The 17,540-nt window shown below is 37.2% G+C and overlaps 1 protein-coding gene across 3 annotated transcripts in view; it reads right to left on the reverse strand.

Annotated features, from left to right (window-relative positions):
- LOC130244215 (neuronal PAS domain-containing protein 3) overlaps positions 1-17,540 on the reverse strand; it is a 620,066-nt gene that overhangs the window by 25,312 nt on the left and 577,214 nt on the right. For all 3 annotated transcript variants that reach the window (XM_056476532.1, XM_056476531.1, XM_056476533.1), the window contains exons 8-9: positions 14,003-14,196; positions 8,651-8,757 (exon numbers count right to left, since the gene is read on the reverse strand). In XM_056476532.1, coding sequence (XP_056332507.1) covers positions 8,651-8,757; positions 14,003-14,196 — 301 coding nt within the window. The remainder of the gene's footprint in view (positions 1-8,650; positions 8,758-14,002; positions 14,197-17,540) is intronic.

Here is a 17,540-nt window from a genome sequence, read left to right on the forward strand (position 1 = left end):
ATGGTAGAGTGGCCAGACAGAAGCCACTCCCCATCTGGAATTTGCCAAAAGGCATCTGAAGGACTCTCAGACCATAAGAAACTAAATTCTCTGATCTGATGAGACTAAAATTGAACTCTTTGGAGTGAATGCCAGGCGTTACGTTTGGAGAAAACCAGGCACCGCTCATCACCAGGCCAATACCATCCCTACAGTGAAGCATGGTGGTGGCAGCACCGTGCTGTGGGTATGATTGTCAGCAGCAGGAATTGGAAGACTAGTCAGGATAGAGGGAAAGATGAATGCAGCAATGTACAGAGACATCCTGAATGAAAACCTGCTTCAGAGTGCTCTTGACCTCAGACTGGGGTCATGGTTCATCTTCCAGCAGGACAATGACCCAAAGCACACTGCCAAAATATCAATAGAGTGGCTTCACAACAACTAGGTGAATGTTTTTGAAGGGCCCATCCAGAGCACAGACCTACATCCTATTGAACATCTCTGGAGAGATCTGAACATGGCTGTACACCGTTGCTTCCCATCCAACCTGATAGAGCTTGAGAGGTACTGCAAAGAGGAATGGGCAAAGATTCCCAAAGACAGATGTGCCAAGCTTGTGGCATCATATTCAAAAAGACTTGAGGCTGTAATTGCTGCCAAAGGTGCATCAAGAAAGTATTGAGCAAGGGCTGTGAATACTTTTGTACATGTGATTTTTCGGGTTTTTTATTTGTAATAAATTTGCAACAATTTCAAAAAATCTTTTCTTCACATTGTCATTATGGGCTATTGTGTGTAGAATTTTGAGGATTTAATCCATTTTGTAATAAGGCTGTAACATAAAAAAAAATGTGGAAAAAGTGAAGCGCTATGAATACTTGATGGATGCACTGTAGTTCATCCAAAAATATGAAATTTACCTCATCATTTATTCTCCATCATGTGGTTTTAACCCTTTATGTGTTTCTTTATTCTGTTAAACACAAAAGAAGATTTTTTGAAGAATGTTTGGTTGCTGACTTCCATAGTAGGAATAAATGACTATGAAAGTCAATGGGTACCAGCAACCGGCATTTTTAAAATAAACAGTTGAAGCCAAAATTATTCACCCGCCTGTGAATTTTTATTTTCTTTTTCCAAATATTTCTCAAATGATGTTTAATACTGCAGGGAATTTTTCACAGTATTTCCTATATTATTTTTTCTTCTGGAGAAAATCTTATTTGTTTTATTTAAGCAAGAATAAAAGCAATTTTTTATTTTTTAAAAACAATTTTAAGGTCAGTATTATCATGATTACTATTATTAATATTATTACAGACTTTTAGATTATTATAGATTTTTATAAATGATGACAGAATTTTCATTTTTGGTTGCTCAAGCTGCTCTAATTGCTTTACCAGGCACTTAAACTCTTAAACAGTGGCCTGTGAACTCTATTGCATGCATCTGTAATATATCATAAAGCATGACATATATAACGCTATACATGCATGCACTCACAGGATACATGTTTCTGCATCTGTAGCTCAGATCTGTCGAGAGGTTCGACCAGACTGACATCATCCCTCTTATCCCTTGCTCTAACCAATCTGATGGCCCTGTGTGATCTGATATCAGCATCTGATTAGCAATCAGTGGGAGATCGGTCTGACTGCTCCTTAGTCACGCGTGTCATGTTCATGCAGACACCTGAAGATCTGGCTTTGATTTAAGCTGAGACGGAATACACCTCGTTATAATGTATTTAGCCGTACTAGGATAACATGTTTGAAAGTAGCCAAGTAGTATTACTCAATGTAACCCATTTATATGATTCAGATTTACTTCTTTTTTAGTATTTATTTAAACAAAAAATTTTGTTTGTAATATGTTTTTGGGTTAGATGGTTATTCTTCATTTTGCACATAAATATAAATAATATCTAATGGCTATACATTTTAAATGACATTGAGGGAATTATATGTAGGGTTGCCAAGTTTTCCTGCGGAGAACTTAACAAAATATTAGTTTTTCATTTAAACAACTTATTTAAAATGAGCCGGAACAACACAATTCTTGCGTTTCTTTTAGAGGGACAACTTAATTGTCTTATGTTCCGTTCTTTATTTGTATAGCGCTTATACAATGTAGATTGTGTCAAAGCAGCTTCACTTAAAAGGTCATAGTAAATTGGAACAGTGTAGCTCAGTTTGTAGTGTTTAAGTTCAGTTCAGCTCAGTTCTGTGAGGTTTAAAATCACTACTGAGAGTCCAAATATTGAAGAGCAAATCCAACGATGCTCAGCTCTACAGATCCTGAACCATGCAAGCCAGTGGCGACAGCGGAGAGGGAAAAAAAAACTTCAGTAATTGGCGAAAGTGAAGAAAAAAAACCTTGAGAGAAACCAGACTCAGTTGGGTACGACCATTTTAATTTCACTTTAATGTCTCAGCGGCGGAGGCTGGAAGATGGCCTCAGCGAAAACTCGTCTGTCTCTGGAGCGTCACAGGAATCAGTCTCATGTTCCACTCCTCCATGACCACCACAGTAGCTGCTCAGAATAAGTTCAATCCACTTAAATTTCATTCATTCATCTTCTTTTCGGCTTAGTCCCTTTATTAATCTGGGGTCACCACAGCGGAATAAACCGCCAACTTATCCAGCATATGTTTTACGCAGGGTTTAAATCCCGGACGAGCCCCCAATTGTTACGTGCTTCTCCTATCTAGGGTCAGGGAAACACGCAACAAAATAACATAAAGGGGAAAAATAAAAATAAAAGAATTACATTTAGCCAAATTAAAATGAATAAGAGGCCAATTTTGATAACAGAACATAATATAACTAAATAATAAAAAACTAATGGGCAAGGCAGCCAACAATCATCACCACAAATACAATGTCCAAAACAATAAGTACAATTATTTACAGATTAACAAATAATAAATTACCAAGGGTAATGGTAGGTTTCAGAAATACTCAGGAGAGGATAATGCCAAAACAACAAACTTTAGATCTAACTGATTGAGGAAGCAAGTTTTTAAACTCTCAAAATAAAATTAAAAAGAAAACCAAAGATCTTACCTTGCTCCCTCTCTACCAGAAACAGGAGAAAAATAAATGTATCAAACAAAAAGTGAAATCCACCTCTGTACTTCTCCAAAACAATTGAAAGAAAAACCAAAAATATAAAGTAGAAATAACAAAGGGAATTTAAAGTCAAATTTTCACTATATTGTTCACTAACAGTAGGATTTTTAACTTTACAACAAATATCCCAATCTTAACATATTTGAGACCACAAATATTAACTGCATAATATTGAACTTTTTTTTAATGTGCAACAGCAGAATTGTCAACTGACCCAGCGGAGGCTTGAACCAGCGACCTTCTTGCTGTGAGGTGATTGTGCTATCCACTGCGCCACCGTGACGCCCCACTTAAATTAAGTTAACTTAATTCCTTCATTTTGTTCCAACTCAAATCAACTGTGTGGAACCCAACATTTTTTTACAGTGAATTTGGCTACATTTAATGACTTTTTAATTTCGCTGGTTAAATGTTTGACATATTAACATGAATTATGAAAAGGGTTGTGTTGAAATATTTTCGCTCTACCAAAATGTATATTCTACCAATACTAAAATCTGAGCTAGGATGATGAAACGGAGTAAGTGTACACTTTTGTAAGGTACATGGGCTTTAGAGGAGAGACTGCGGCTGTTTTTGTTTCCATGGCAACAGATTGGCAGGATTCTCAAGGAATGTTGATAAATAATAACTAAAAGAAGTATATGTAATCTACAGAAGAAAGTCTGCAGTTTGATTAGGATCAATCTTGAATGCTTGAGATTTTTAATTCATTCATTTTCCTTCGGCTTAGTCCGTTTATTCATCAGGGGTCGCCACAGCGGAATGAACCGCCAACTATTCCAGCATATTTTTTTACACAGCGGATGCTCTTCCAGCTGCAACCCAGTACTGGCAAACATCCATACACACTCATTCACACACATACACTAAGGCCAATTTAGTACATCCAATTCACCTACAGCGCATGTCTTTGGACTGTGGGGGAAACCGGAGCACCTGGAGGAAACAAACGCCATGAGGAGGAGAACTTGCAAACTCCATACAGAAATGCCAACTGACCCAGCTGAGGCTTGAACCAGCGACCTTCTTGCTTTGAGGAGAATTATTTGACACTTTTAAGATATTTAACTTAAAATTAATTTTCATTTTAGGATTCACTTACGCTGGCTTTTGTTTAGCATTTGGCTGCATCCATTATGTTTTTAACCACGGCACAATGCTGCTTTAATTATTGATATTTATAGATTTTTTATGATAACTTAATCTTTATAATTGCTAATAAAAATTGCACATATCGCACACAGTAATAAAATATTTACATTACAAATGGATAATTGTGGGCTAGTTTTGATTGGCCTTTGGGTTAGTTTTGTTGTGAATACCTGGCAACCCCGATTATACGCAAGACAAAGATGAAGATGGCTGTCAAAATGTGCTTTTCATTAACAAAATGACATTTACATTTGATTAGCTTCATCTGCTGAACATATCGAGTTTGCTAACAGCATGTTTTGTGTATTCAGTGGTCCCTTGTTATTCGCAGGAGTTAATAAAATAACCTGCAATAGGCAAAACCACGAAGTAGCTTTGATTTTTTACAATTATTCTAGATGTTTTAATGCTGTAAAACCCGTCACTTCACACTTTATACACTTTTCTCAGACAGACATTAACATTTTCACACATTTCTCTTTTTTAAACTCTCAAAGTTCAAACTTTCATAGAAAAATAAGTGCAGTATTATAGTATAAGGCCAAAGATCAAAACCTGCTGTCAGGTGCAAACATTCATCGCTGTCAGCAAAAGGTTTATAAAGCTTTTTAGCTTTTGTGGCGAGGATAATGTTGGCATCCAGCGTAATATTCTTTTTCATGCAGTCAATGATCTATAAAACAAAAGCAGACTCCATCCTCAAGGGGTTCTGTACTTCTGTACTGTACAGGAGACACAGAGGAGATTGATTGACAACGGTATACAGCCAATCAGGACGCACAACACAATGCGCTGTAAAAAAAAAACAGCAAAACTGCAAGGCTGTGAAAGGTGAACTGCATTATAGCAAGGGACCACTGTAATTGCTTAGTGATTAGTTGACTAAGATTATTTGAAAACGTAACTATACCCATTGATTTTAAAGCAATCATTTGACTTTACTTAAACTGCAACGTTCCCTTAAAATTGTTAAGTAAATGAACTATGTGCATAATTACAACCAGAATTATAAAATTAACAGTTCCAAGTTACAACGAGTTTACTCACTTTTTAATACTAAAGTTACTAATAGCTATTTACAGTGTACTTTAACAGTTATAAGCTTATTTAATGCATTTCCATAACCTTGACTGTTGGTGGGTTAGTCAGCATAATCAGTGTAAGACACTTACAGGGTTTCTACAGGTTTCATCAAGTCAAATTTAAGACTTTAAGACATTTTTATAACCATTTTAAGACCACAATGATTGAAATTTCCGACTTACATAAGGCTAAACGTTTTTATGGCCAAGTTATTAAACCATATTAAACTTATTAAACCATATTAATTAAACCATATTAATAAATAAAAAGTTAATAAATAAACGTTTCTTTAAACTTTTATTGAAATATATTGTTAGTGATTGGATGGGTGTTGGCCCGATTGGGTAAAGCTTTACATGGACAGACGAAAATTAAGACCAGTTTAAAGTGATTTAAGACCTACAAACACGATATTTCAGTGGATTTAATCGTTGGATCTGCTCCTCAGTGCTCCTCAGTGTTTGGACTCTCAGTAGTGATTATTAAACCACACTGAACTGAGCTAAACTGAACTGAACTTAAACACTACAAACTGAACTACACTGTTCCTATTTACTGTGACCTTTTATGTGAAGCTGCTTTGACACAATCTACATTGTATAAGCGCTATACAAATAAAGGTGAATTGAATTGAATTGAATTAAGACTTTAAGGCCTAAAACTTGGTGTTTAAAATTTAAGATATTTACAGACTTTTTAAGACCTCGCAGACACCCTGACTAATGTACACTGCTTAACGAATGCAGGGTTTCTGCAGGTTTTAGCAAGTGAAATTTAAGACTTTTGAAGACCTTTTAAAGACCATTATAAATAAAATTTTAGACTTATACAGGGCTAAATGCTAAGGATTTTTTTTTCTAATAATCAAGTTGGATTTTTACTTGCCCTATCGAAAATTATTATAATTTAATAGATTTAATAATACAATAATAATAATTTAATAATATAAAAATATATAGGTCAGTATCCTCAGCAGTAAATAAATGGAGAACTTTTAAACAAATATTACTGTAAGGAAAGTAACTAAAAAGTATTATTAAAACATTATGGAAAATTCTATTTTTAAATAGAAAGTTTTATTGAGATTGGGATTATTGGTGGTTCTATGAGTGTTAATGGACAGATTGGGTACACTGTAAAAAAAAATAAAAAATTCGTAATTTTACGGCTTAGATCCGGCAGCTGGGGTGCCAGAAAAAACCGTAAAAAAACGGCCGTTAAAGTACAGAAATTTACCGTAAATTTCCATTTCTGGTAAATTTCTGTAATTCAACCTCTGTTATTTTACACTAAATTTCTGTAATTTAACAGCAGTTATTTTATGTTTTATACCCCTGCTGCCGGAAAAAAATTGTAAAATTACAAATTTCTTTTTTACAGTGTAGCTATACATAAACAAAGGCCTGTTAAAAAGATTTAAGACCTACAACACAATATTTCGGTAGATTTAAGACTTTTTAAGGCATAAAATTTTACTTTTGAGATTTAAGACATTGTAAGACCTTTTAAGACCCCGCAGATATCCTGGAATCATTAATCAGTACATTTTGTTAGCAGCTTGCCCTGTAGCCTAACAGTTTTTACTAGAAGTGTTGTTTGATTGTAGTATAAATGATGCCACTTGTTCCAATTAGATTCTCAGATATATGAGGATTATATAATAAGATTCTGAAAGTATGATAACCTTGGATAAAAATATCACGGTTTGACAGTATTGTGATTACTGCTCTAAAATATCTTCTTTTTAAATGTCTGGTTAAAAAACTAAAACTTTTACCCCTTTGAACACAATATATTTTATTTTGAGAAACATTTAAAATATTTTGGAGCAGTAAACATGTCCGCCTAAATAATTCAAGAGAATCATTGACTTCTGCTGTCTTCATTAGTTTCAAAAACACAGATTTCTTTACAATTTAAAACTGCATCTTTAGATATCTTTTCAGCTAACGATACTGTTGTCCTAAAAAACAAACAAAAAAACTTAAAAAATGTATACCCTACATATACCCTAGGAACGGTATAACAGAAAATTTGGGCGGTTTTAAAACCTTGACTTTTCCAAGGTATACTTTGAGAACAGTTATTGTCCCATGCCTAGTTTCAACCACATTGTATCAAATCAAACTTGAAAGTAAAATGCAGAAACAGCCCCCTTATTCACTCTTACTGTAGCAACATCAGCGTCCATTGGCGGATTGGTCCATTAATGTTGATTGCCGACACGTAATAGATGGTTAAAAAGCCAGAACGATCCGAGGATGTGCACTTCTCTTTTTTGTGTCTATCCCTTTCTCTCCTTTCACACAATCTCTTTCTCCACTATCAATGCAATCCCGGGGCTTCAGTCCTCTCTGCCTCCGCTGGGTTTCAAATCAAGGTCTAATGGACCCAATCTGGTGGCTTTTTAAGGCAAAGGGACAGTGCAATACAGTGGTAATTGCGCTCTAATTCAGTTGAACTCCCAATATCTAATCAGACAGCTCCAAATTCCCTCGCCAGCCCCAAGGACACCCACCCTCCTCTGCAAACACCTAATAAAACGAGGGATTTATCCCCCTCCTCCTCCTGGTCTTCCTCAACCCTCACTACTTAAATAATGGCAACCTGCCTGCTGTAGAGCGGCGCACACATTTACTGTATGAAACGCTACGCCGCTCTCAATGACGCTTTGAATTTCTGCCACGGCGGCGAGCGCAATAGGTGCGCTGCCAAAATACACTTAACAGATGATTTAGGATATTCAAAAAGCATGAGCGTTCCTCCAGACGGTCAGCGGGCCCTCCTGCTGAGCACGATGAAAGGTGCACGCGCGGAAAAAGGTTGAGGAAGCTTCAAAGAGCGGCTGGGATGAATACTACATGACATAAAAATGCACTCGAAAATGTACAGGAGCAGCTTAACCTGAAAGGAGGAGTGAAATGTGTAAGACTGTCAAACGAACAGATATTCTGAGCTCGGCGTGTGATACGGGGCTTGTTTGGGAGACGTGCGCGCCTCGCCGTCTGGCAGAGAGGGAAGCGTTTCTTCACGGACAGTTATGAGAGGAAGCGCTAGCACGGATAATCTGGCCTGTCACACTGCTGTCCCATTACGCTGAAGTGCTGCGGCGAACACATTACAGCAGCTTTGGCACGTAACGCAGTGTGCTCTCAGGATGTCATTGACCAATGATCAATGAGTCCCGCTAAAGCATGTAAGGACACTGAATCTTGCTCTTTAACAACCGTCCTGTAGTTTTTGGCACTGTTGGGTGGCTGCGCAGATTGATTGGATGGATTTGGGAGCAGATACTCACGGTCTAAATGGCTTTGCCGAATGCCTTCCACGTCCTCTGCGTGAATGAAGTGATAACATCTCTTGCCTACGATGTCGACAGGTGTCAGGTCCATGTAGTCGCTGATTCTGGAAAGGATTGTTACAACATGAAGTCAAAATTCACACCCTTTTTTTTCATGATATTTTTGCTGTTCAATTAAGTAGTGATAGCTGAAATCAAGACTGAAATCAAGATTAATTTAAAGACTTAAAAAAAGCAACCCAGGCTCATTCTGAGAACATAGTCCCGTGGACGTTTCTAGAGACCGTGAAATACGTCCTGGGAGGCACGCATTTTTGCAGTTTTTGTTTTCACGAATCCGCGAGAGGCCGCTGTGCGCGCTTTGTCCGCGTGTCGAACGCCTATCGCGAGCACCTTTAGCGCCCGCGCCGTTCTCGCGTAAACCCGCCAGAGGCTGCTGTCGAACGACCTTCCGCCTGTCTGCCTAGTTGACAGAATGATTGACCGTGCGACCGGCCAATCGGCTGACCTCCTCCTTCCCTAAACCCAACCAAAGACGATTCACAAAAGCCATCCAGAAAAAGAAAAGCCCTCGTCTGATTTTTACCACGTTTTTGGATTTTGACCACATTCTCACCCTGTGATGAACTTATTCGCTTTATTTTTTGGATTTTTTTTTTTTCCGTTTCTTACCTGATTTCTGGAACCGCTCTTCCCCGGACTCGAACCCGGTCGTAGTCGTCGTGGTCAGCCCCTCTCTGTGCCTCGAGTCTGCCGACGTACACTAAGAGCTAACCGGACAAACTGGTTGCGGTGGGAAAGCCCTCCACACAGAGGCGAGCGGTTGGCTGGCAAGCGCCAAAAGGAAATGCGTAACACCGCTCAGCAGCGTTCGCTTAAAAAAATGAAATGCAGCCATACGTACCCCCGGCTACGTATTTCGCGGTCTCCAGAAACGTCCACAGGACTACGTTTTCAGAATGAGCCTGGGTTGTATTTTATATGCATTGAAAATCTTTATTACAATATATTTACCCCTCATAATGAATTGATATTCTGTTTTACAATTACAGGTTTGGGTCATTATTACTATAAAGTGCCTTTGAGACAAAAGTTTGAGATTTTTGATTGAACCACATAGTTGTTGTGTTAATTAGAGCTGAAGCTGTAAGAAATTAATGTTGGTCAAGCTCCTGCACATTTTACAAATAATCTGCAAGCAGAAAAACAGTAAACAAACCTCAAATTGTGTCAACCCTGTTTTGGACAAATTCGAAGTAGTGTAAGTATATTTTTATTGCAGTGTGATTATAAATGTATATTTTCAGAAAGGTGATGTGTCCCTTTACCAACCCAACTTTCTAGATCATGGAAAAAGCCTATTTACATTATTGAAATAATGGACAAAACATTTATTTCCCATTAAAATATCCAATCGCTGCACATTCTTTTCTAAATAAAACCCAAGATCTAAAATATTTAATCAAACTTTCAAACAATATTAACTGGCCCTTATTGGTTTAGGACCAATAACCAATTTGGTCCAATATTTATTTTCATAAAAAACAAGATGACAGAGTGGACATGGATGGACACGGTGGAAAAAGGATTTATTTAGTGAACTAAACATGGAACATTTGAAAAACAAAAGGTACAACAAGGGTTAATATAAAAGGGTTTATTTATAATGACAGTGCCTATTTTAGATATTTATAATTTCGGAGATTCAGTGCGTCGGCATCCATCAGCCTGTCAAATTGAGCAGAGCAAAGATAGTTGACGTTGTCCATCTACAAGATGGTGACAGAGACTGCATAATAAGCCCTTCGAGGAGAAAAGATCAGCGTATTTTCAAACTACAGCTCATCAAATCATTATAAAATTGGTGTGTGACATTCTAAGTTGATCTCTTTCTTTTGTATGTTGTAGTGCTGTATTTATACCATAGTAATTCTAGTGTATTGAGTGTGAGATGGGACTCACATATCAGGAATGTATGTATTTTGTGTTGGACACTCTTTGTATAATCCTGAGTTACTTTTTGGTTGGCCATCTGTTTCTAATCAGTCTCCTGTTTTCATTACTACAGACTAGTTCAGTAAACAGAAATAAAGAAGAAATGCCTGCATATGTTTAGCATTTTTCCTTATCGCAAACACAACAGTAATCTGGTAGTGATTGCTCTGCTTTGGCTTTTTTTGGGTAATTATTGTGATCTCCCGATTGCAACAGAGAAACACTGGGAAATCTCTGTAGGCTGCTTTATAATCTGTAGCCTTATAATCTTAAAATGTGCACAAAGTCACCTGTTTTGTCATCACTTTAGACATTACGCTAGAGAATCATTCAAATACTAGCTCTAAAGTGACGTTGGTGAATTAGTAACCGTTTCTGCTGTTCTGACGTTCAGCTGCAGATGTGAATGAATGTCAGAAGAAAGTAGTTCCTCATACAAAAGGGTTTTCAGACTCTCCGTGTTTGATTTTCTTTTTTATATACACGATTATACTGTCGAATTGTTGTATAAATGCAATATCACACTCGTAGCAGTGCGATATGACTGTATATCATCACTGGTGGGACACTAAGGCAACGCATGCCTCCCACCAGTGCCCAACAGTCATATCGCACTGCTACGAGCGTGATATTGCTCATATATATATATATATATATATATATATATATATATATATATAAATATATATATATATATATACATACATACATACATACACACACTAGTTAATTAATTTTAATTAATAATTTAATTAATATAACTTTTGATTTTAAGAGTCCTAAAGTATTTGTTGCAATGTTTCATTCCCATATTAAAATTACAACTTTATGATAGATTTCTTCTTGGTCAAAAATGAACTCCAAGCCATTATGAGGGTTATTGATGGCGTCAGTATCCGCCCACAATGTAATCACCAGTAAACAGAAGTTTTGTCAGGTTCCTGTGCTGTTCTGATCCAGCAAAAGCACTGGATCCATCATTTTATCACTGAATAGTCCACCAAAAAGAACCCAATCAGATCTTACTGTGGGTTATCATCGTTTTTCAGTCAATGACAGACTAAACTAGGGCGAAGACCTGATTGGTTTCGAGTCAACCTTACTGATAAGGAGATTCTGATTTCCCAGCCCTTCTGTAAGCTAAATATACAGTGCACCAGATTTTATTCATTAAAAAGGTTTCCATCTGTGATGGCAAGCTGTCAGCCTGTTTTCATTATAGACCTAATATTTTCTGACCTACTGTAGCTTTACCAACTGCTTGCTGAATCTAAAAGCAATTATCACAGAAGTATTGAAAATTTGATAAAAACAGGTGGTTAAAACCAAACGAAATGCCTTTCAGCCGGGCAAATACTATTAGCGGAGACATTATTTGACTCAAACCTCTGTGCAGTCCTTTTCTACACGGATCAGAGAACATGGCCAGTATAAAAAATAGCCAGCCGATCTCTATCCACCTCCATTTTAAAGCAGGCTTTTTCTGTGATGATAACTCGGCTATAGACTTGGCGCGTTTCCATTCTCTCATAAATATGTTAAGTGCAGGGGAGTGGTAAAAATTTTAGCAGACACTGGGATGACTTCAATCCCAAAGATATAAATAAAACTAATAAAACTAATATGATATTTCCTTTCAAGCCTGGCCAAATGAAGATGTTCTCATTTTATGGGGCAGCGGTGGAACCACAGATGTTTTGTAAGTACAAAAGAGCCTCTTTTTTTTCTTGGCTGGCTTTTCAAACGAGCGATAGATGTTGAAACAAGGTCATTCTGGGATTGCGTTTAAGCAGGACTCATCACTATCAGCTCTATAATGAACTGCACATGAACATTACTGTGTGGCTGATTATCCACTCTTGCAAAACACATTTTCACCCGCTGATCCTTCAGTTCTATAATAATGTCATATTTTGGACTCTAAGCAGCTGAAATTGAAAATCTTTTTTTTTTTTTTTCACCGTTTATCATTCTTTAGGGCTGATAAAATATCTCTTAAATAAAATTGCACACAATACTAGGCTTATACTAAATTTTGCATATAAGCTTCGCAAAATAAGATTCAATGTGAAATTATAGATTAACATTAAGCGTATTTCACTGCCCTTCGACGTGATTGTTAAAAGTGCCCCTATTATGCTAATTTAAATGTTCCTAATTTTGTTTTGTAGGACTCCTTTAACAGGTTTACATGCATCCAAGGTCAAAAACCTTTTCCTTTTCTCATAATGTGCATTTATTGTCTAAAAGATTACCAAACAATTAGTCTTGAAGATTTGTACTCTGCTCTGATTGGTCAGATCATGGCCAAGTCTGATGTATCTGGTTTAAGGCTTGCTTGTCAGAAACAAACATACTTCTGTTGTGCTTATGAAGATTGCAAGGGGCTCTCAGTGAAATTCTCTCATTTTAAAGGCACAATATGAAAGATTTGTACATTGAAATAACCCAAAACCACTAGAACTTATGTATTTAAAAATATACCCAAATGTTTTTTAGAATATTCAAATCCAAGGAAATGTGAACTAGTGAGATGGAGCATGACCTGTATGTTCATGCCATACTTGTCAACCCTCCCGTTTCTCCCGGGATTCGCTCGTATTTTACAATTCTATCCTGCTATCATCCCGTAAAGGTATTTTTCCTGTATTTCTCCCGTATTTTTAATCTTTCTATGAAGGGTGGCAATAAATATCAAAGAGCCAATTCTCCCTACAGACCATTTTGAGGGACGTAAACAAAAACAATGGTCCCAATGCATCTCCAGTTTTCATTTTTAACTTATATAGCTTCCGAGAAATCCAAAAAGAGCCACATATTGATAAATAATGTAACGATAGCTGTTTTAACATTAAGTTAGGATTGAATCGCCTCTGGTTAAAGTTAAGAAATAGTTTAATAAGAAGCAGGAAATCGAAGGTAAATATACTGAACTGTTTTACATTAAAGTTGCCATGGTAATTTCTTAATTTAATTATATTTAAAAATTAATAAAAAAAACGTACAATACTTATATTATTATTATATATTTTTTTTTACATTTTATAATGTACGTCTTACAATAAAACCACCTTGTTGACCTTTTATCTGTAGGTTATGACTATTATTTTAATTGCTTATTACTGTTTATCAGAGTTGTGTCAGTATATTATTCAATCCAAGATGTGGGCCAAAAAATGATTTTCAAGGAACGCACCTTAAAGGGCTAACCCCAACCGTCATTGAGGATAAGGAAATCGTACTAAATTGTACGAATGAGATTGTATAAATTTATATGAATTACCCACTAAATCAAAAAGTCCTGAATTGCAATGAGATTGTGTGGGAATTATGCCAGTACTGAACACCTGTTACCTGTTTTCACAGTAGACAATGTTGAGATCCATGTTGACCCGTGTAACAAACATCTGACAGTCGATCCGAACCTCATTGATGGTTGGGGGAGGAAGTGCGTGTGCCACCACAACCATGCCCATGATTTGATTGGGTACCGAACGACTGTGCGTTAATGCCATTCTTATCCGCAGCCTGCCAGTGATGTGGATGACCTTGAAGAGGACACCAAACAGACAATTAAGAACATATCAGATGCAATTCCCACATGACTAAAATAAAGTGTTTTCGAACTATACTATAGAGTAGGTGTATTATTCAGTATATATTATATTATTTACAACAATTTATTTAGTGCTACAGCACACTGTAGTATACATTAGTTTTTACTACAGGTGTTTTGAAGTATAATTTACCTGTCACAAACACCAGCAATCTAGAAGTTGCAGATCACTGGAAATCTACAAATCTGCCTCTGAACTACTAATCCCATCATACACCTCTCACACACACACCAGTTCTTTCCCTGATTGCACACACACACACAGCTGGAAACGAATCATAGACTGATTATGGACTACATATTCATCTCTCTCTCACACACACACACTCATTGCTGAGTCTTGTTTTATGTTTACCTATAACATTGCTAAGCATTTTCTTTGTCTAGTCTTACCCTGCTTTTAGACAGTGCTGGGCAAAGCGAGGCTTCATGAAACACTAAAACAGTCTAAGCAAATGTGTCGCCGCTTCGAAACGCTCTGAAACCTTTCTCTACAGTGACACCTAATGGTCATTTTGTTTTGGCTGGAATGGCTTCAGCAAAGAAACAGTTAAGCAAATTGAGGTATTAAACCATGTTTGAGGTTCCAAGTTGTTCAGTGAAGCAGTGAGAGTTCCTGACTAGCATGCAGGGATAATGGGTTAGAATCCAGGGAGGTGCAGATATAAAAGTTAGTTTTTAAATGCTCTGTTCTTGTAATGTGTTTTGTTTTAATAATTGGTCTGACATCAGTACCAACATTTTGTGCATAAATATGTATTGTTTTGGTCAAAAGTTAGTCATAATTTCCGAATATTTGTACAAGTCGGGATTCAAACTCGGGCCATATGCAGCACAGTTACTTGAACGGTCCCACTAGGCTACATGAGATATAATTTTTTCCGATCCTGGCAGTCAAACGCAGATTCGCCAGGTCTTCAAACACTTCTGAAATGACAGATGCTTTTAATCGCTTTAGTCATGTGACCTGGTGTTTCGAAACACTTTAGTCATGTGACCTGGGTGTTTTGGATCATGATTCGGTGCAGTGTTTCAAAACACTTGTGCTTAGTGATCGACTCTGTGTGGAATCGTCAGTTTCACATCAACTTTTAGATCCTTGCCTTGTTTCTTTGTTTGTCCTGTTTGCTGCCTGAACTGACCTCTGCCTATGACCACGACTACGCTATTGGATGACCCTCTTGATACTGTTTGTTCCTGTTTAACCATTGTCTGCTTGACTAAAGCTGTTAATAAACTGCGTTTGGACTCTCACCTCCGTTGTCACTCCGACTCCATTGTTACAATACCGTATGGACAAATACAGTATTAGGTAATTTGTTTATATTACTAAAATTGTTGTGTTAGTATGGCAACTATACAAACACCACAACATATTAATGGTTGAAAAACACTACAGTTTTTATCATAAAATACTATAGTATTTATTTCATGCTCCCCCCCCCTCTAGAATTACATACAAACCCTTAAGCATCAAACCAGATGATGTAAAAGATGATGTAAAAAAACCTACCAAACATTTTTGATAATCTAATATGAGATTTGTGTATTATTTTATACTTGACCAAGATCCAAAACAAGATTCTCAGCTTATAGCAGTTATGATTTATTAGAAAACAAAACAAAAAAAAGCACAAATGCCCTTTGAAATAATTGAGAGATAACAAAGGGAGAGGAACTAATTACTTTTTCTCTGGCTTTAAAGTTTGCAACGCTTTAAAGTCTTTTGTAGCCCGTTTTGCCCAGAGGATGCATTGACTACATCGGCAGCGATGTTCTTTTTTGGATCCATCCATTTTAATCACCCAGGGAAACCTGGAGGGGATTGTTTTTGTAGTGTTTTAGACTTCTGACACTATCCTTTCATTGGTTCACCTTAGAGATCGGTGAGATGCTATTAGCATCATTCATATAGACAGTCTCGGCCCCGAAGTCACCGAGTGCTGAGGCCGGTGGGGCTCTTTGATGCTTTGTGCGTTTCCGCTGAGGGACAAGCAAACCCAAACCCCAGGAATGACGGACTGCCACAGTCACTAAAAAAGAGTGACTCCTGGTTTAAAGTTGAGAGAGTTTGTTCAAACTTCACATAATTCAAAAGCCGTTGAAAAATCAGGGGGCAATTAAAGACGACTGTAAAGTTCAACAATGTCACATTAGCCAGAAAACTCACAGCTTATTTTGTGACCATATTTTGTATTTTAATGAAAAAAGGGGGCGGCACGGTGGCTCAGTAGTTGGTACTGTCACCTCACAGCAAGAAGGTCGCGGGTTTGAGTCCCGGCTGAGCCAGCTGACATTTCTCTGTGAAGTTTGCATGTTCTCCCCGTGTTGGCGTGGGTTTTCTCTGGGTGCTCCGATTTCCCCTACAGTACAAACACATGCGCTATAGGTGAGTTGAATAAACTAAATCTCCGTAGTGTATGAGTGTGTGTGTGAATGTGAGTGTGTATGGGTGTTTTCCAGTACTGGGTTGCGGCTGCAAGGGCATCCGCTGCATAAACCATATGCTGGAATACTTGGCGGTTCTTTCCACTGTGGTAACCTCTAAAATAGAGACTAAGCCGAAAAAAATGAGTAAATTAATGAATGAAAAAATGGACATTTGACCTCAAAGAACATGTTGGTTTTTGTTTTGTAAAATTTTCTAGAAAGACTACACTATTACGTGAAACACAATCAGGTCAGATCAGGTAATCAGTTATTATTCACTGTTCTAAAGTCCAACAAGAAGTCATAAGGCGACTGTGCATTGTAGTTGGTACTGTAGTTGGGCCAAAATTGTGGAATTATCTTCCTCTGTACATTCAACAGGCAACATCTTTAGAGGCTTTGGGGTCACAGTTTAGCATTCGATGTATTCTTGATGTAGCATTTGATGTTAATGTTTATACTGCACTTGCTGCTATTGCACTCCTGGTTAGACCTAAACTGCATTTCGTTGCCTTGTACACGTACGCGTGTAATGACAATAAAGCTGAATCTAATCTAATGAATCTAAAATAGACAACTTTTATTTCAAGATTTTTGGGGCAGTGAAAATGTATATGGATATAAGAGAAACTGTGTATTTATCAGCTTTAAATCCTACATTTCCCCGCACCATTTCTGATCTTGTAGCTGCCTTTCCAGCTACCTACAGCAAGGAGTCTTTAATGAACTTTTCAAAGCAGACATTTTTCATTCAATTTCTCTGTTAAAAGGTCAAAGATGAAAAGGGTAAAGCATCCTGTTAGGCATATTGAGGACACGAATCATTTGATGACACATTAAAAGACT

This window comes from Danio aesculapii, chromosome 17 (assembly GCF_903798145.1).
Source record: "Danio aesculapii chromosome 17, fDanAes4.1, whole genome shotgun sequence".
Lineage (NCBI taxonomy): Eukaryota > Metazoa > Chordata > Actinopteri > Cypriniformes > Danionidae > Danio > Danio aesculapii.